Source organism: Microcebus murinus, chromosome 25, assembly GCF_040939455.1.
Source record: "Microcebus murinus isolate Inina chromosome 25, M.murinus_Inina_mat1.0, whole genome shotgun sequence".
NCBI classification, from domain to species: Eukaryota; Metazoa; Chordata; class Mammalia; order Primates; family Cheirogaleidae; genus Microcebus; species Microcebus murinus.
The window spans coordinates 12,779,942-12,801,326 of NC_134128.1; the positions used below are offsets into that span (position 1 = coordinate 12,779,942).

At 39.4% G+C, this 21,385-nt stretch overlaps 1 protein-coding gene across 3 annotated transcripts in view; it reads right to left on the minus strand.

Annotated features, from left to right (window-relative positions):
- The window catches only part of PTER (phosphotriesterase related), a 59,745-nt gene that overhangs the window by 20,912 nt on the left and 17,448 nt on the right, over positions 1-21,385 (minus strand). The window contains exons 1-3 of one of the 3 annotated variants that reach the window (XM_012753777.2): positions 9,242-9,314; positions 8,145-8,618; positions 6,556-6,821 (exon numbers count right to left, since the gene is read on the minus strand). In XM_012753777.2, coding sequence (XP_012609231.2) covers positions 6,556-6,821; positions 8,145-8,576 — 698 coding nt within the window. In that variant the 5' untranslated portion in view covers positions 8,577-8,618; positions 9,242-9,314. Of the gene's footprint in view, positions 1-6,555; positions 6,822-8,144; positions 8,619-9,241; positions 9,315-21,385 lie in introns of those variants that run through there. The other 2 variants (XM_012753775.2, XM_012753779.2) reach the window with 2 other exon arrangements.

Below are 21,385 nucleotides of genomic sequence, written 5' to 3' on the forward strand. Positions count from 1 at the left end.
TTTGCATTAATATATTAGTTTATGCCCACATGTGGAGGTATTGTAAAGATTCATTTATCTTTTTGTAATAGGATTCTTTTTGCATGAAGGCATTACTTTTATTGAATAGAATTTTTTATTTGCAGAGTATCTGGGAATGAAAAATAGTAGAAAAACACTACAGATTGCCATTATTTCTATTTTAACAAGCATCTCTCCTTACATTATTCAGTTCTCTGACTTCTTGGGAAGCTGCCGTGATGTTTAATGACATCATAGGGAGGGATGACGTCACCTTTTCAATATTATGACTTAAGTGTAGGCTTAAGCAAAAGGAACAGATGGCTGCAAGAGAGAAAAACCCTTGTCGAAATTAGACTAAAACCAGAAGTTGGCTCTGAATTACAAAGTGTAATTAAAACTTTATTTTTAAATGCATTTCACAGTTTATACATCCTAGGAATCGCTTTTTACCATATGAACTTTGAAGCTGCCACGCAGCACAAAAGAGGTTGTGTTTTTCATGTAAGGTGGTACACAGTTCAAGGAACGATGGCATTGAGGAGTGTGAAGATAAATCTCATAGACGTGGCAATCCTATTTGTTAAAATGTCACATTTCATGGAAATGGTGTCAGAGTCATGAAAAATTGCTTTAGAAAAAAAATTACTAGTGGAAGCTTTTGGTGGGTAGAATTGTACCGTGTAGAATACATGACCAGTGGCTTCTCTTGCCCTGATGTTAGGCAGATTGCCCAAAAGTCTCTGTTAAAGAGTACAATTTGGGATACTCAAGATTTATTATAACTTTTTTGCATTTTATTTAGCACTATTTATGTATGTAAAGAATTTCAGTGCATTCCAGCTTGTCAAAAGCGTGCCTGAACTGACTGTCTCCATCCCCTCCCCTCCCCTCCCCTCTCCTCCCCTCCCCTCCCCTCCCCTCCCCTCCCCTCCCCTCCCCTCCCCTCCCCTCCCCTCCCCTCCCCTCCCCTCCCCTCCCCTCCCCCTCCCCCTCCCCTCCCCCTCCCCCTCCCCTCCCCCTCCCCCTCCCTTCCTCCCTTCCTCCCTTCCTCTCTTTCTTTACTCTTTTTATTTTTATAAAGAGTCCCATGCATTAAGAGAAAATCCACAGCAAGCATTAATGGGGGGAGAGATTTACAAAAACACTTTAGGGTTTAAAACATATTTTCTTTACCCCTTTTGACTTACGAGCAAACAAACTTGGAGCCCTGAGTAACTCGCTGAAGGTCACACACAAGTCCATACTGGTGTCAGAACCCCAAACCAGGCAACCTGGCCCTAGGACCCCCTATTTCTCCATTGTCCCTCAGGAACGTAAAACCTACATGGCATGAATGAAAGAATAGCTGCTGCCGCTGTCATCAAACAATTACAACCTAAATGTAGTCAAGGGTTTTGTTTCTACCTCAGTGAGTACTCTTTACAAAACAACACAAATCATCATGTAAAATTGACTCACAGTTGTACCCAAGTATATATATATAAGTGGCCATGATGATGTGTTAAGAGCATCTAGATTTTTTTTTTTTTTATAATTTTCCATCTTCTGTTGTAGTGAAAACAGAGGAAATGTCCACGGACCTTTAGTAACTGGAAAAAGGGAAGTGGTGTTAGTAAATATTTTCCATCAAAAATTCTCACCTGTTTATCAGATCTCTCCTTTGTGGTCTGAACTAATTTTTTAAATTTCTTACTCTTTAGTTGGATCTGAACCAAAAGGACTAAATACTGATTTGATTATACTGATTTTACTATATACTATTTACACACTGCATCTGCTAATACAGTACACTCAATCTTCTCAATGCATTCTATACATTCTGTATCTAATGCATGCTTACACACAATCCTAATAATAAACTGTTGGGTAATAAATACAGCATCACATTCATAGGATTCTAGATGTTGTAAATAATTCCATGTGCATAACATTCCCATTTTTCCTTTAAAAATGCTACTGCACTATTTAACTATATAAAGATGTTTTGCTCAATTTCAGTCTGCCAAAGTTTTGCTTGGAGGCTTTTTTTTTTTTTTTTGAATGACTTCACATTAATTCATTAGTATTCTTAGCGATTAAATGTGTACAGTTCCAAGGATACCACATAATTATTTTTTGTGGCTTTTCAAAGAAAACCATAAGGTTAAAAGTCACTGTAATTATAATTGAATAATCATTTTGAAGGCAGAGAGAGGATTGTTCTGCAGGCTGCAGCCCAGTGTCTTGTATATGATAATTAGGCACTCGAATATTTGTGGAATGAATGAATGAAGTGATATTACAGTCTCTTACTTCATCTAATTAAGAGCATAAAAAATTATATATTTCCAAGAGTTGGGCCAATCTGGCTTGAAAGATCAGAGCAAAAGGAATAAAACGTGCTGTTGGCCCATCCCTTAAGTTTTTCTCTCTTGTCTTCCAGAAACCCTTAGGGTCAAATTCCTCTACCTTCCATGGCTAAAAATTTTCAAGGAGAGTGATGTGCTATATTACTACACTTCATTATCATTGTGTCCTTAATTAAACTCTAGGCCCTGGGTTTCCATCAAAGCCCTTTGACTTGCTGAATGGATACCCAAGTAGAAAAAGAGATTCAGGCACTGCACCTGTCTATAGCCATTGACAGGGTTCAACAATTTCATCAGTCAATTGTACCCAAATACCTGCCACCCAGCTTTCATTGGTGATGAAAGAATTTTGCAGTCATAAAAATAACCTGCAGCTACTCTAATAGTACATACACTAAGGATAAAACTTCCTTAAGGATGAATAGCAAAAAAAAAATATATATCCATGGGGTGTTTTCTTCAATCCCATAGAGCCTTGTATCATGCCACCTAGAAATATGGGTAGAGTTTTAACAAGTAGTAAAAATTATAATAAACACTTGAAAGGCAGAAAGCCTTTGTGGATGAAAAGAGCAAGCAGGAACACTTAAGTGCTGGTGCTATTTTCCAGTAAATGTTGACTTAGGGTGGCTTTAACTGTTAAGAGCAGCCCCCCACAATGTTCCCTAGGGTTAAATCCACAGCAGCCAACGGGGGTCGAGTTTCTTCAAGGGAACAGATGGTTGGGGAGGGGGGGCGGCTAGACACAGAAGCAGATTTATCTTGTCAAGCTGTTCTCTCCAGGCAAATGACCTTAAGTGGGTCACAAATAGTCACATGACAACCGTGTGGTTCAGAGGTCTCCAAAGGTGATGGTCATTCATTAACTCTTCCCTCTCAGGGTCCCAGCTGCCCCATGTGGAAAGCCATGTAGCAATTTGTTGTCGTAGTGTGTGTGCCCACGTGAATGCAGGAATCCTAATGAAGATTTTATTAATATATAACCCTCAAAAATATTCAACCTGGCCGGGCGCTGTGGCTCACGCCTGTAATCCTAGCTCTTGGGAGGCCGAGGCGGGCGGATTGCTCAAGGTCAGGAGTTCAAAACCAGCCTGAGCAAGAGCGAGACCCCGTCTCTACTATAAATAGAAAGAAATTAATTGGCCAACTGATATATATATAAAAAAAAATTAGCTGGGCATGGTGGCGCATGCCTGTAGTCCCAGCTACCCGGGAGGCTGAGGCAGAAGGATCACTCGAGCCCAGGAGTTTGAGGTTGCTGTGAGCTAGGCTGACGCCACGGCACTCACTCTAGCCTGGGCAACAAAGCGAGACTCTGTCTCAAAAAAAAAAAAAAAAAAAAAAAAAATATTCAACTGTGTCTAGGTGCTTGGGGAAATACTGAAATATTTTATTATTGCATCCTCAAATGATAGAAATAATACTTTGAAGGGGGGAAAAAAATGAACTGATTTTATGGGCCATCGAGGCTGAGGGTCAGTCCTGTTGGAGAGCCCCAGTGTTCTAGAAGGACCTGAGACGCCACTCCCTTAACTTGTTACCTTGCAGCCACAGCTGCCTGTGGCTTCTGCACCGTCCCCTTTATGTCTGAGAAGGCATGGTGGGAGAGAAGTGAAATGACTTTATGTTTTGTTTTTGGGTTTTTTTTGCAGGGAGGGGGGAGGCCTTGTTTTGGGGTGCTCTTTTTTTGTATGCGTCTTCTGTGCATTTTGTTGCATGAAATACATGCCCTTTTGTGATTTGTCCCCGTTATGGAAAGCTAAAGTCTTTGCCCTTTCAGTACAGATCAGATTGTGTGCACAGCCCAGCAGACCTCAGAGAGCCTGTGAAAGGCTGACCTAGTCAAACCTCAGCCTGGCAACTGTCTTGCTGTGACATAGTCACTTCAGAGAGCTAACACTGCCTGCATCTGCCTCCCTGAATTATTATTTTTTTGTCTGTTATGTTATTCAGTTATGGTTTGTTTTTTTTTTAAATGCACCACTTTTTCTAAAGCCATTTTCCCCAGTTGCCTCCCTCCCCACTGAAATGCTCATATTTCCATATATATATTTTTCAGGCATTGGAGCCCTGCCCTGAAAAATCCGTAACATAGGTACAGAATGGTTGGCTGCTGTAGATTTGGTCTCAGGGTGTTCTAGGCTGCTCTGAGATTGTCTGATGTCAGGCCAATCTTTCCATTCAATTCTGAGCCATTCTAGAGGGACACATTGAAATTGCAGCCAAGTAGAAATCATGTAATGTTCTTCATTGTGTAAGAGAAAAAACACATATGTGAGTGTTTACATATAGAAGTGTATACATATGTGTGTATATAGGTATAGTGTACACATATATGCATTTCACCAGTAAATAAAAGAAACCATTTGCAATTTATATATTGTTTGATTTTATGAGCAAGGAAACACTATGGTGGTAGGACTTAGGGTTTACTTTACATTTTCCAACGAAAGCTTGTTTTCTATTTACGCCAGGCATAATTTTCTAACTCACATACATGTCTAACTATAAATAGATAGGGACAGAAAGACTCTTCTTTAAGAACCATCTTGAACCAGTTTCCAGCAGTATGGCAGACTAAATGTTCACAGAAAACCTTTCCAGCAAAGTGCATGTAAAATACTGAATAAAACTGAAGAAGAAAAAAAAAATCCATATTTTTAAATGCTTGGTTGAGCTGGTGGGAAAGTAAGACTTGCTCAGGGTGCAGAAACAACAAGAGAGGTGAGAAAATGAGGAATAAGGGAAGACCTAGAGCTAGCATTTGTCTGGAAGATTTCAATGGGCCAAGTGAAACAGAGTTTGGTGGGAGATCAAGGTGGAAACATATAAGAGGAATAGTCCCCTGACTCAAAGACAATACTCTTGTGGACAAACGAGGTAAAAACTTGGACTACAGAGAGTTTTTGGAGATTACAGACGATGGTTCAACTTAAATGATTTTTTTTTGACATTATAATCTTGTGAAAGCAATACACATTCTATAGTAACCATGCCGTGGGTATCCATACAGTCACACAAAAAGATATACAGAAAGGTTAATATGAATAAATATCCACCACTTATATGTTTTATAACAACAAAATAATGCAGTAATTCTTTAATAAACTCAATCTGAAGGCTAATGACTAGCCTTAGCAACACTATTGGGCTTGTTCATAAAATTAACACTGTTTCTATAACCATTTGTTGTACTAGCCCGTATGCATCTAATATAATGTGTAGGGATTGATGGGCAGGCCCCCAAAATATATGTCCATGAGGACTTCTGAACGTGACCTTTTTGGGGAAACGGTCTTTGCAGATATAATTAAATAAAGGATATGAGATTAGATCATTGTGGATTGCCCAGATGGGCCATAAATCCAATGACAGTGTCCTTATAAGAAATAGAAGGGAAGAAACAGAGGAGAAGGCTATGTGTGAAGACAGAGGCAGAAATTGTAGTTACCGACCCACAAGCCAACGAATGCCTGGATCTACCAGAAAATGACAGAAACATTGCATTTCTACCCTTCAGCCTTTGGAGGAAGCCAGGCCCTGCCAATGTCTTGATTTCAAACTTCTGGCCTCCAGAACTGTGAGAGAAGAAATTCTTCTTATCTTAGGTTGCCCAGTTTGCTATAATTTGTTACAGCAGCTATAGGAAACTAACACATAATACCACCAAAAACATACTGTAGCTATTGCTATTATTTTTCTTATAATGGCATTTTCCAAAATTCAGATGATTCAAGCCACAACGGCTGACACAAATGTGATCGTTTCTATTTGTGGTTTTCTTCTCAGGGTGAAATAAGTGACTTTCCCTCCCTTTATATTTGCAGATAAATTTATCACTACAACTACTGGCAAATATGGAGCAAGCAGAATTGGCAGCCCCTGTGATATCACAACGTGAGACGAAGAAGTCAAATAGACAGTAACACCTATTATGAAAGGTCATGAAGGATTAAGCAAATTAAAGAAAACGACTTTTGCAAAACATCTAGGATGTTCATCTGACACAGAGTAGGGACACAAAAATGGCAGCATTGAGTTTCGCTAGTGTCAGCTGTAAAACTTGGTAAATACTCTCTTCCATGAAGTTAGTGGTTTTCTCTGGGTAATTAGTATGGCTTTGATCTGATTACTGCTGATTTTTTATCTGATCATCCATTCATCAAATGGTGGTTTGCAATGATTTGTACGGCAGCCTGCTTACCTATCAAGGTGTGACATAACTGTTTTGGAGATGTCTGCACCTGCTTCTTGCAATACTCGGATAATCTCGAATGGTGCACTTGAATTCCGTCCAGGATGGATAATAACAGGACAACCAAGCTGGGTCTGGGCGTGAGCTGTTGCCTGAAGAACCTTTCTCTCACTCTCAGTCAAAGGCCAGGAGCAACCAATTTCTCCAATAACGCCACACTTGATACTAGTTCCATCAGCTCCATGGAGAACTTCATGAATAAGGACATCGGTAAGCTAAGGAAGAGTGAGAATGAACACATTTTACAGATTGCTAAATTATCCAAATAGATCTACCACAGTGTGTGAATGAATTTATTTATAGAAGCATTCATTCTTTTGAAAATGTATTCAACATTCATTGTATTAATACTGGCCCGTGAGAGAGACACTTTGCTGGCCAAATCACAAATTCAACAAGTTATCCTAAATCTAAGAGTCAATAATACCTTACTGTGATTGTTTAACAAGAAATTTACAGCTTTGGGAAGTATAGGGGGTAAAAAGTGACTTGATGAGGGTACATTCAGATTAAGGGAAAAAAATCTATAATTTAATGTGAGGAGCAGCATCTAGAACATAGACTGTCACTGAATCTGTCAATTGTATCAAGTAATTCTTCAATTCCCTCTTATTTGTTCACAGCATAGAAGTACACAGTGTACAATACTACAGTTACACTTTTGAGTTCAAATGTATATTTGCTGCTAAGAGTGGTTGGCAGAATGTATGATCCCTGTCATCTACATAGTCTTCAAATAACAAATATATTAAAACATAAAGACTTGATAGGAAAATAATGCAGATACAATTTTGAAATACAAAGGAGTTTAAGGAGTAATTGATCCTTTGCAAAGACTGCAGCTGATATTCTATGCCCATCAAACAGGCAATGGAAGATACATAAGAATAAATGCATACATGTCAATACATATATGTCAACACATATAAACAGATACACATGTTTAGAGAACGAGCACATACATGTACAAAAAAGCTCTGCAGCTTATTCCTTCTTTTTGTCCCTAAATGATTTACTTCCTTCTGCCCATTCTTAAGATCATATTATGTCAGAAACAGGGGGATGAATTTTCTTCTACCTTTCCTGTTTTGTAAAAGGAAAAGGACACGTATTTACAAATATGCCAAGTCTCTGCCTGCCAAGTTTTACCCTACGGCGAATCTTTATCAAGGATTATTATAAAATCCAGGGGGTAAAAAAATGAAGGTTGCATAACTGAAGCTTCTAATGGAAAAGTGAGGTTTACAAACAGACAGTGGTACCACGGTTGTGCACGAATACAATATACAGAGATCTAAGGATTAAAATGTTGGGTTTTTTTTTTTTTTTCAATGACCAGTACATTAAGATCTCTTTCCCTGACACTTTTTCTTTATCAAATAAAATGTTCCTAATCTGATTCCCAATTGGCAGATGTCTTTGCTAGCTAGTAAATTCCTGTAGGATGGCCCTGCTATCTCTGGGCCAATGGCATTTATAAGATTATGACTATTCTGAATTTATAAACAGATATTGTTAAAGAATTTAGGGATTTCTACCTGCTCCACTGACATGGCTCTGGTCTCGGAAGAGTGAGTTGCATCCACATAAAACCCAGCTCCAGCTATGATATGGACACCAGTCTCCTTTGCGAGCCATCTCAATGTCCGCACGTCTCGGCTAATTCCAGTGGTCGTGTTCTCCACCAAAGCCCCTCCACCCTGAGCTTTAAAATACAACAATTCCTCCTTTACAGCCTCCGTTTCTTCATTCAAATGAAGGTTCTCTTTATGGCAATAAGGGTTTTTCTGAATCCAAAATAAATTTTTCATCACGAACGGTTCCTTGGAGATAGCTTCATGGCTTGGAGGAGGTGGACAGTAAGAGCAGTCAAAGGTCATGGTCAAGTGTTCATGGGTCAGGGTGCGGCCCAGTTTGCTGGGCTCCACCAGGCCCAAAACAGTCTGGACTTTGCCGCTCAAGGAAGACATTTCTGATGGTACCACCAGGAGATGCTCTAAAAAGAGGGTTTTCTGGGAAAAAAAAGTATAATCAGAAAATGTAACACACATATAAATTCCTATCCCTAAGAGGTAAGAAAGAGAATCACTGAAACTAGAGAGAGGATTCCACTTATCATCCTGCCAAAGTCAGAGTCTGTCCCCACTAGACCTAAGGGACAAGCATGGTTTTAAATGACCCTCACCACTTCCACTGGTATTACAACTGCCTGACTTAGACCCAACTACAACTACTGCAAATAGTTCTTGTTTTTCAGGTGACACTTTTCTTTCACTTAATATTCTCTTAGTCATAGCTCTGCTTTCTTGGATAATTCAACAAAGATCTCCATTTAAAAAAATAAAAACCCTTCATAATCAATAACTTGCATCAAAACCAGCCATGTATCAGTACTGTGTCCTGAGTCACTTTTTAGCTGACTTAAATACATGGAGGCAACTGACCATTTCCACTGTTCATTTGCTAGACAAAGGAACAAAATTCTTTTGAAGGGCTACTGAGTGCCAGAAATTGCAGCTATGAAGAAGCAAAAGACAAGATCTTTGACCTGATTTCACAAAACCTGCCCCAAACAATGACAAACAACTGAGGGAGCACACTTAGGTTTAATAACAAAAAACTAAAACAAACCAACCTCTCTCCACTTGAAATGTTTGGTTGTCAAAAGGGTCCACAGTCAGAAACACCAAGACTACTGAAAAGCAGAAATTCTTAGTCATAACGAAAGCAGCTGTGATGGATTGAAACTGAAATCTGCTATCGCTAAAAAGAGCAAACTGTCCTTGTTTTACTTTCATTTGTAACACAAATTAAGTAGTGACAGCAAGAACTCTAATTCTATCAGTGACAGCAAGAACTCTAATTCCAGCACTTTGGTTTACCAGTGTACTTCCTAAATAAAAGGGTGTGACTTATAAAGAAAAGGCACTGCTGGAAGTAGTGCAGACCAACTCCCCCAAGGCCAAGAGCAAAATCACTGGCAGAACCAGTTGCACACAGATACCACCAACCGGACACGTTCAGAGGAGGGTCGGAAAAATCAACTTAGAAAACCAACTCGATGCCTTCAAATTGTTCCTTCAAAAGACATTCTGAAATCACTACTTCCCCCCACATCCCTTTGAAGGCCTTCTCTGACTTTCTGAGCATCAGTTTTCTCATCTATAAATTAGAATAACAAAGCACATTTCATAGGTTGTCATAAGAATAAAGTTAAATGAGAAACCACAGGTAAAAAAATGCCTATAGAAATGTTTGGCACATAGCACCTGTTCAACAAATACGAGCTTTGTTATGCTAATTCTGAGAACTATTATGTATTTCCTAGGTTATTTCTTTGCAGAAGGAGGTGGTTGATTAGAGGGGAGATGATTTGGGGGAACAATGGGGAAATTTATAATGGGTATAGTACGTACACAAGACAAGGTGAAAGGTTACAGAATTATAGGCTGATTGGTAACCAGCCCCTGCAATTATCTTGAACTCAGGTGTTTGAGATATATTGACCCACAAGGCATAAATGATTTATTTAGGCTTTTTGATAGAGAACTTGTGGCTAACGTGGCCATTGATTTTTGTTTGATGAGGTTCTTCTGCAAAGCTAAGCGTCCAACAGCTAGGCAATTCACATGGTGGCTATCACAAAAGCAGGCAGTATCTGTTCAGAGAATCCCTATATAGCTGCCAGTCACTGCGCAGGGCAGTATTTTCCACTGAGGATTTCTAGGAAGTCACTGTTCAACATCTTATTCCTGGTTACTGAGAGCAAGGAATATGTATAGTTCATTCCTTCGGTTGATGAAATCACAGCACCATTAATGATAGATTCAATCTTCCATATGGGCTAATTTTTCTTTTTCTTTTTTTTTTTTGGTTCTGAAAGACCTTTACTGAATGTTCCTTCCCTCCAGAGTGGGGGATACACGCCCACGAGCTGTGGTCAGCTCCCTGACCCCTCAGTATAATGAACCCTGGGAAAGACATTGCTCACGTCTAGCACAACAGGTGCGGTGGAGGGTGGGGGAGGCTCTAGTGCAGTCACGTCTCCAGGGGGCGCACTTGAGCACTTTCTCAATGGGGTCCACGTGGGTCCCAGCACGAGGTGTGGGCAGCAGCAGCAGTTCAGACTCCTGGCGTCCAGGGTGGCCCCCTCCATGTCCTCAGACTGCAGTAGTCCCAGGTAGGCCTTTTACTTGTTGCTGATGATCTTGCTGCAGGTGACGTGCCATTAATAACAGGTTCAGTCTTCCATATGGGTTAATTTTCTATTTTTTTCCTTCTGGCTGTTGGTCTTACAGGTGTTTTGCCGAGAGTCACAGAGGGGCAGAGAGTGAGACAAATTGATAAAACGCTATCACTTTTACTAGAAAAGTACCAAACTGCATATTTAATGGATGTGTATTTGAAAGAGCAATGTTGGTACGTTTCAAGCTCACAAGCTGTGAGTCTTTGTAGGAAAAAAAAAAAAATCACTTAAGAAATGTCATCCCTTCTGGGAAATTCCTCTAATGCTCTCAGGCAGAACTAGTTGGCGTGTCCTATGATCACACACAATGTAACCCACACTCAAAGGATAAGAAACGATTAAAGAACAAGCCGAAGCCAACACCACGCTATGCTGGAATATGTCTTTGAATGGGGTGAAGTATGTATCTAGAATTCATGGTTTTTCTGTGCAACCAGGGAGCCCTTTTTAGCCTGAAAGTTGCTTTCTTTTCAATATTCATGCGAGGGGCTATTCCACCATAGAGATGAGAGTTCACAGACCAAGAAAAGGGTGAACGATGCAAGCAGGTGTAGACAACTATGCAGACAACAGTGGCTACGAGGCCGGGCGCAGTGGCTCACACCTGTAATCCTAGCACTCTGGGGAGGCCAAGGCGGGTGGATCACTCAAGGTCAGGAGTTGGAAGCCAGCCTGAGCAAGAGTGAGACCCCGTCTCTACTAAAAATAGAAAGAAATTAATTGGCCAACTAAAAATACATAGAAAAATTAGCGGGGCATGGTGGCAAATACCTGTAGTCCCAGCTACTTGGGAGGCTGAGGCAGGAGGATTGCTTGAGCCCAGGAGTTTGAGGTTGCCGTGAGCTGGGCTGACACCATGGCACTCTAGCTAGGGCAACAGAGTGAGACTCTGCCTGGAAAAAAAAAAAAAAAAGCCACCAGCAAAGAATCAGGGTTCTAGTATTTTCCAGAACATACATGAAAAGCTTCAGCATTGCACATACCTGCACAGAAACTAGTGGAAAAGGGATTAGCTAGAGCTATAAACACGTTGGCCAAAAACTTTATTATACTTCACATGTGAAGTTTGAGCAATCCAAAACAGCAAGGATACTCTACAAGTACTATTACAGCCTGGCCAGAGAAAACAGTTCTTCTAATTCCGATGGGTCTGGAATCAAAAAAAGAACATGGGATTTTTAAAAACAAAACAAAACAAAAAAATGAGGATAAGAGAAGAGAATTAGAAAACAGTCCTACAGTACAGCTGGAAGCCAGAGACACTACATAGGATTTGTCTATTTTTAAAGTATATGGTGCATGGAGCTGCTTCTCTAAATAGACTAAAATCTGTAAATACAGAATACAACTGTTTTTGTACTACAGAGTGATGATTATTGCTACTATTTTTATGTTGTCTTCCTGTAGCTTTTGCCAAATGAATATTTAGGATATCAATTCCTATGATATCTTAATGAAATTGAATAATATGCCATAACATAAAATGTACGCATAAAGTAACTTTTATCAAATGTTTAGAAAAAATTTGCTTAATTGTGAAAGATATGGGGTGGAGGAGTGTAGTTTGGGGGCAATTTTAGTTTTATCTCACGGAGCTTAGCTATTTCACCCTGGCTTGCATGCTTAAGATAATTCTGTCTGCTTCGGTTGAATACACGTTTAAGTTGCACTTCACATTTTAGAGAGTAGGATTTCCAGAACCCTTATTCTTTTACCTGTGAATGAGGGTGGTTTCTGTTAAATGCAATATATTATTCTTATTTCACAGATATATGCTCTTCTCCTGCCCTTGCCTCTCCCGTACCAGGATGTAGACCTGGTCGAAGGTACTAGTCTCATAATTTTAAATGCAATGGTCACATCGGCACATTGATTTTCAGTGAATCGATTTTCAGTTCACTCCCCCAACTTCTCTCATGACGATGAAAGGTCTAATCCCCATCATAAATCCCTTGTTGCATTGCACTCATAGCTGTTTTGTTTCCCTGAACAAACCCTAACTCAGGCGTCCTCAAACTACAGCTCAAAGGCCACATGCGGGTGTTTTTGCCCGTTTTTTTGTTTTTTTTTTTTTACTTCAAAATAAGATATGTGCAGTGTGCACAGGAATTTGTTCATAGTTTTTTTTTTTTTAACTATAGTCCGGCCCTCCAAGGTCTGAGGGACAGTGAACTGGCCTCCTGTTTAAAAAGTTTGAGGACCCCTGCCCTGATTTAAAAAAAAAAAAGAGGAGGAGGAAGGCATTTCAGGGTTTTATGCAGAAGATAGGAAATAAATAGCCTGACAGCTGGGCGGAGATTGAATGGAAGGAAGGCCAAGTGTGTTTGCACGGAGACCGGTAGTGCATTGCTGTTATCCAGAAGCAAATCGAGTGGTGGCTTGGTCTGAGATGACACCAGTAGAGACAGTAAGAAAGCATAAGCAGTTAAGAGGTAGAGCAGATGGAACTTTCTAACTGGACTCGCCGACTGGCTGGTACTCTAAAAGTATCCTCCAAATAAACGGGTGTCTAAGAAAAAATATATATATTGTCTGATCCAAATATATCAGCACTTCTATTTTTTTCATGTGTAACATCACACAGTGTGGCTGTACTCAATGAACATCGCACTTAACGCTGACATTTGATTTGTGACAAAAATATTTTTTAAGCGGCATAATGTTTTTTGTAAAGTGCGCTTGACTCCCTCTGTCGCGAGTGCAAGTTCAGAGCTGTCGCACGTCATCTTTCAAGCACCCTGGGCCTGCTTGACGAACAGCGGTGACACCAGGAGTGGGTCCTCGTACAGAGTCGCTGCGTTTCCACTTTCTCCGATATTTATGGGGAAACGGTTCTCCTGCTTGTAGATTTATAACTTTTAATATTAAACACTGTCAAAAAAAAAAATCAATAACGATGCCTGAATAAAGAGAAAGAAATCCGACGGCTTGAGTATAACGGAGTAATAATGGGACCCAGCAAAGTTCTTCAAACTGTGACATAAATAAAACAAAACTGCTCAGAGATACAAATGAGCCGCTTATAGTAAGAGGAAATGAAAACGGTGGGTTTCATTCCCAAGCTTTTTTTTTTTTTTTTCATTCATTCGATTTCACTGAGAAAGTTATTCTTGAATTTGTGATCTGTTTAATCAACCAACTAAAAACACGTTCTTGTTGAAAAAGAAAAAGAAAAAGAGGGAAGGAGGAAGGCAAAGGTGGAGGAGAGGAAGAGAAGGGAGGAAGAAGACAGTTTTTCTGCTCTTTCTAACTCAGGCCAAAATGCAACGTTGCTCACTCCTGACTAAAGAAACAGGCTAGAGTTGGGACAAGGGCGATATTGTCAAGGCGCTGTATGAATAACTGACCTTTACATTTTACTTAATTTGAAAAACTGCGATCTCATCCCTGCCCTTTTCATTCTCAGAAGAAGGTTGCCCACTCAATGCCTCAAGAATGTTTGATGTAAAATTTTTTTTTTTTTATTTCGCTGCTAACATATAATCCCGAGAGTGAAACATATACCAAGTCGCTGGAATCCAACAGTTAGAACTTCCTTTTCTTTGAGAGTCAGTTTTCTGCTTTTGTTAGAGAGGATTTTCTGTTCCATAGATGCCTAGCAGGAGGTTGCTCCCAGAAACAGCAAGACTTTGAGCAAATTTTACAACTGGTCCTTATTAACTATATTCGGGCACTAAAGAGCTTATAATTTGTGTTACTTTTCATTCTTGGCAAACTACAAGTTAAAATTTTACACGTGTAAAAGATCTATAGTCTTCTTGCAATTTCATCTGGAAGGCTGTTCTTGAGGTGGCATGGTCTAGTTGGAAGAGCAGTGGGTTCAGAGTCAAGAATCTCTGGCTGTTTCTCTAAATAGCTGTGTGGCTTTGGGTGAGGAAATTAACCTCTCTGAACCTGTTTTCCACCTGTGAAATTAGGAGGTTGGACCAGATGACTTCCAGATGACACCAATATCGTTTGTGATGTCCTTTAACTTGAAATGGATATTATTGATCTTCTATAGATTATTTACTATCTATGAAGGCTATACTTCAAGAATTTTTTTAAATGTATATTTTATAATATATACATGTACAAACATACATGTAATGAGAGGGAGAGGAGAGAAAGAGAATGAATTTCAGTTTTAGCTCCTTTAAAGTTTTAAAGAAAACTCTAAGATGGATGGGCAGTTTGCAAGAGCCCATTCTTGGCTCCAATGTGTGACTATAGAACATTTCAAAGCTCCTGGCAAGTTAGTTTCCTCTCTTGAAAAATGGAATCTTATCACATAAGATCTGACATGAAAAGCAAGTAAAATGATACCTAAAAGCGCTCCTTAAATTATAAATCACCATACAAGTGTTCAGGATTATCATTATACATTAAACTTCAAATTATTTTCCAAATATGTGCTGAGTATCCTTCGGCAAATGAACTTAAACTGGTTCTGTAGCAAAACTAACACACACAAAAACAACACAAAACAAAAAAACTAATAATAGGAGCTGGAAATTGATGAGTCAAACGGAGGCTCTAATTTGCTTATTAATGAATTTCTTCACTTGAGGCCTGTGATTGTGAAGAGCAGATTGACAGTTGCGATTGACATCACAACTCATTAGGCTTTTGGAAATGACCGAGCATAGTGATTACAGCTACAGGAGGTCCTCATCATTCATGGTTAACTGGTACCAGAAATGCCTTTTTAAATTAATGTGCGTAATACAGTGTGGGTTGCTGTCTGTAGCTGGCCTTCGGTGAACGTGCTTTCCAATATCCAAATCCCTGTGTAACCCCTTCTACACTGCATTTGAACTGATCTGACTCACTTTAACCAACAGAATGTGGTTTGGGACCCATACCCTTGGAAGTAGCTTTGGAGGACCTTAAGTTGCAATGCAGTAAATCTGGCTAATTAAATAAAATCTGGCTAAAAAAAAATTCTGGAGAAGGAAAGGCCCTGAGACTACATAGAGAGAGAGAGATCTCCCAGCCCTACCAGGGTCCCCCTGAGCTCAGCCTTGTAGTTGTCCCTGTGAGAGTACCAGACGACCCAGCACAGCCTGAGCAAATCACAGCATCATGCCCCCATTAGACACCAAATCTGAAATTCCAATAAGACTTTTTCATTTTGTTGTTGTTGTTGTTGAAGTTTGTAAGTGGATTGAACATGTGATATGCATGCCCTGAACTATGCTTCAAATCCCACTGGATTTAAATACCCTACGCATAATTATTTTTTTTCTTTTATGTCCAGACAAATGTGAAGACTGGTTTAAATTTTGCTTTCTTAGTGATAAATGAAGAGAGCAGACACTGTATACATAAAATGCTCATGCTGATGAACTAAACCGGAAGCATGATGTATTTCATTTTTATAATTTCCAGAGGATACAGCATGATGGAGAACTGTCCAAATTTCAAATAGCTGTCCAAATACCAAATAACTAAGGTATTTATTTGAGATTACTTTTGCCAGATAAGCCCCAAAATAGGGTGGGGTAGAGGGATGCATGATTTCAGTTGTGTGTATACAGTACCAAATAATAAAAATATTTAAAATTTAAAATATTTAAAATATTTAAAAGTTCCTTAAATATAATATTTAAGGAACTTATACTAGCAATACAGGAAACACCAAAAAACCATTTGAACTTTTTCATGAATAGAAATCTCTTGACACTTCAAGAAAAAAATCTTTCCATTTAAAATGGTATTAATAACTTAGTCCTTAAAAGTGAGCAGAAGTAGTCACATAGCAGGGATCCAATAGAAAGCATCACTTGGGAGACAGTTATAGCAAACCTGGCCAGTTCTCTGTCTAGTTTGTGAAAATAAGCAGGATTGCAGTGAGTGTGATGATTGTGATGACATGACAACCCTCCTATACACAATGTTAGCAAAAGTGCAAGTTCACTCCACTTTTCTGAAAAGTAGTTTAGCAACATGTAACCAGAGTCTTAAATATGTTACTTTGCTGCTGGGAGTCCGACTTAAGGAAATATTTAGATGTGTGTAAAAAATATTTATGCACAAATATTTCATCATGGTATTATATAGAATGGCAACAAAATATATTATAGGAATGTTTATATATATGATGGGACATTATATAACCATTCAAATTATATTTGTAAAGAATATTTAATGACATAGAAAATGCTACTATTATATGAAAAAGCAAAATTCAAGACTATTTTAAGTATGATAAGTTTATGCAGTGTATATATCTGCATATCTATAAGGCTTAACAACCAGAGATACTAAAATACTATGCTTATCTTTGGGTGGTAGAAGGAGCAGAGATAGACTGTTGTTTTTTTCAGCACAATTTACTGTATTTTTCTAGTTTTTAATGTTTACCTGTTATATTTATAATCAATAAAAGAGAGTAAAATGGGGGAAAAATCCATGTTACTAGTGTAAACCCAACCTATACTTATGTCACAGGTAAAATGATAGAATATAGATTTTGAGTCCTCCAGCTAAACGACACAGGCAGGCAAAGATTAATGAACTTAAAAGCTATTTCAAGTTATTCTTTATTAGCACAAAGTTGCTAATTGCCAGTCTTGCCTGAGATTCGATATTGTTTCTGTGCAAGTATCTCAGATCAAATGACAGGATGTTTTAGTGGCTGTGGTCCACTTTGATTAAATTCCAGCTGTTTGAGTCAGTCTTTTGTCAACTGATTTTGACTTCAGTGGAAGTCTTGGAGCCAAAAGATGGTTCTGGAAAAGGCTCAGTGGCCCGAGTAATTCTTACCACAGTCACGCCAGACAAGGACCAATGTCGCACTTGAACACACTCCTATGTGGGGTCAGGAGTAGAAATGGCAGGTGGTCGTCAAGAGGACATTTTATAGGACAGTGTCAGAAATTATAAAGCATGGGGCATTATTTATTTCTAAGTAAAAAAGAAGTATCAGAGACAATACATTTTAACTTGTCTCTTAAGTCGTCACACAAGAATAGAACCCTAAGGCCAGGCGTGGTGGCTCACGCCTGTAATCCTAGCACTCTGGGTGGCCGAGGCGGGCGGATTGCCCGAGGTCAGGAGTTCGAAACCAGCCTGACCAAGAGCGAGACCATGTCTCTACTGTAAATAGAAAGAAATTAATTGGCCAACTAAAAATATATAGAAAAAATTAGCTGGGCATGGTGGCACGTGCCTGTGGTCCCAGCTACTTGAGAGGCTGATGCAGTAGGATTGCTTGAGCCCAGGAGTTTGAGGTTGCTATGAGCTAGGCTGACACCAGGGCACTCACTCTAGTTTGAGCAACAAAGCAAGACTCTGTCTCAAAAAAAAAAAAAAGAATAGAACCCTAAAAAGAATCCTTTTAAAGGAGGGTGAACAAGAGCCTTTGGCAGATTAACAGAAAGACAAGAAGATGAAATAAAATGTTATTATATATTTGGTAAATATTTATTTAGCATCTATTAAGGGAAGCATAAGATGTAGTGCTGGGCAGGTCACAGGAGATACAGAAACAAATAAAAAACCAAAAAGAGTAAATCCCCCCACCCCACCACCCTGCCCATCACTCGGAGGCTGGGAACCAACAGTGATGCCTTTTGTCCATTTACTAAGCTCCTACTATGTGCTTCAATAACATTCACATGCTTGCTTGTTTTAATCCAGCCCTATCCACAAAGGATTTGAGGCAACAGGCACAAAAGAGGCATATAATGAAGCAAGAAAACAAATATTAAAGCAGGAGCAAGGAAATTATAAATAGAAGTGAAATACGCACTACAGAAAATCAACATAAATGTATATTCTATGGAGGTTAAAGTTGTTAGAATAGGGCTAAACATTTCCCTGGCATATTTACTTAATATATTTCTGATAATAGATAATTCTGAGATCATGCACACCCCTTTCACGGAATATCACATTATTTCCCTAAAGCAGAAGGGCTAAAAATTATCAAAAACTTAGAAAATGTTTTCCCAAAAAAGTCTTTGGACTGTGGATTTTGAAGCCATGTTTGGTTTTTCACCTTATATCTTCACTCTCCAAGTTCTCAGAAGACAGCAAATGTCCCACTTTAGGTTTTTAGTCTGTGCTCACCTACATAGAAACACACATGCTTTTTTTTTTAACTTATTAAATATAATATTCTCCCCTCATCCACAGGGGATTCGTTCCAACACCCCCAGTGGATGCCAGAAACCATTCATAGTACTGAAGTCTATAATGTATTCTTTTCCTACACACACATACCCGTGATAGAGTTTATAATTTTGGCACAGTAAGAGATTAACAGCAATAACTAATAATAAAATAGAACAACTATAACAATAGACTATAATAAAAGTTAAGTGAATGTGGTTTCTCTTTTCTGTCTCTCTCACTGTCAAAATATCTTCTCGTATGTTAGGATTGTGGTTGATCACGGGGAATTGAAACCACAGAAAGTGAAACCATGGACACGGGGAGACCACTGTAAGAGCAAGAATCTTGAGATATAAAAATAACAGCAAGTGACTTCATCTTCAAGGACATTTCCTATCTGAATTGGTGGAAGTCAACTGAAAATCAGAAAAAAAATACTTAGTACAATGACTGCAGGTGATGTGTGGCCATAACCCTTCCTTGACAGGGAGTAAACCTGGATAATGGCTTGTAGCCTGATGTTTTAAATGTGTGGACCATCCACACTGATTTCATCTTAAGGCCATTTAATTCTACAATAATCTTTGAATCGCAGAAAGTCTCTGTGATTCAGTTGCATAAATAACTACACAGTATGTCTAAAAGGCATTTCCCACAAATCATCTCAGGTTTTTATGTAGAAGAGCACAGCACACAGGGGATGCTCTTAGAAAAGCCTTGATTTTTCACTACTCTCCTTTGCTAATTCAGAGTTTGTAAGAACCGGCGCAGCTGTCTGTTGTTAGATGGTCAGGCCTCGCCCCTTTGGTGGAAAAAATGGAAGTTGTACATAAAAATGTCTGAGAGTCACTGCAGGGAGTGTAAGAGGCTTTTCCGGTCTGACTTGAACCCTGGTTGTCTTGATCTGGTGACTTCTAAAATGTGATCTGGGGCTGAGCGCGGTGGCTCACGCCTGTAATCCCAGCACTCGGGGAGGCCGAGGTGGGAGGATTGCTCGCGCTCAGGAGTTTGAGACCAGCCTGAGCAAGAGCAAGACCCCGTCTCTACTAAAAATAGAAAAATTAGCCAGAGATGGTGGTGCATACTTGTAGTTCCAGCTACTCGGGAAGTTGAGGCAGGAGGATCGGTTGAGCCCAGGAGTTTGAGGTTGCAGTGAACTATGATGATGCCACTGCACTCTATCCAGGGTGACAGAGTCAGACTTTGTCTCAAAAACAAATACAAAACAAATAAGCAAATGAAACCCATGATTTGCCTACCTGGACACCAGTATGAGAAATGCCACACCATGCTTGATGAAAAGGAGAGTTGTATTGGAACTAACTCTTGTTTTGATAACTACTCTAATTCCATCCCCACACCTGGAGCAGTTAGTACCAACTCTGAGTTATAACAGTGGTTGTTAAGAAGTAGACTCTCAATAAATGTCTGTTCAACCAGTGAAGAGTGTTCTATGCATCATTCCATTCCACACTGATGGAAGGTAACTTCAGCCACAAGCAAACCTACATTTTCATTAGCATTGTGATCTCTTGGTAGGATTGTGATCAACTGTTGTTATTCTTCTTGAAATATTAAGAAAAGCTGCTTTGATTTACAGATCCGAGGGCGTAGCTTGGGCCTTATGTTCTCAGAGGACAGGAAAGCAACACAAAGAAGCCTGTTTGCTAGGCACCCACAAATGACACCTGTGTAAATTTCAACTCAAATGTTTGCTAAAGATCTACCATGTCCAAAAGAGGATATGAAGGGAAACAAAGATAAATAAAGAAACAATCTTTCCCCTAGGAGGTTGAAGAGCCTTCAATATAGAGTTTGGCACATGGTGAGCATTCAATGAGAGATTGATTATTTTTATATATTAATGAGATAGTTGTGATATGAGGCAGAATACAGTCACTGCTAGGAAAGAGGTACAAAGCAAGTGCCCTGTGGGGTGTGTCTGGACAACTTTCACTGATGCTGCAGAGACTAAGAAGGCTTCCTGGGGGAGGTGGCATGTCACAGAGACGTTCCGATGGCATGAGCAAGGAAGAGCATGTTGGAGGACTTTTAAGAAGCCTGTAGAAGTTTGTATGCAGCTTGTGCATTTGGTGCACAGGGAGGATGAGACCTACATTAGGATGGTCATTAAATGGGCTGTGTGGATGTAGGCTGAATGGAGGAGACAAGTTAGGAAGCTAGAGTAATTTTCCTTGTTCCTCAGAGATCTCAAGAGCAGGACTGAATTTCAGGGGAAAGGCAAGCATGAATGAGCACCCCTTTTTTCCTCCTCTAACTTACAAAGTTGTTGTAATAATCATTGTTTGAAAACAAAAGAGGAAAGCCTTCAACGTTGACTAAAACCAACATGACTTGAATCCTTCCCTTGCCTCTCAAATGTGTTATTCATTGACGGGAAAAAGAATCACTCAAGATAGGTAGAACAATTAG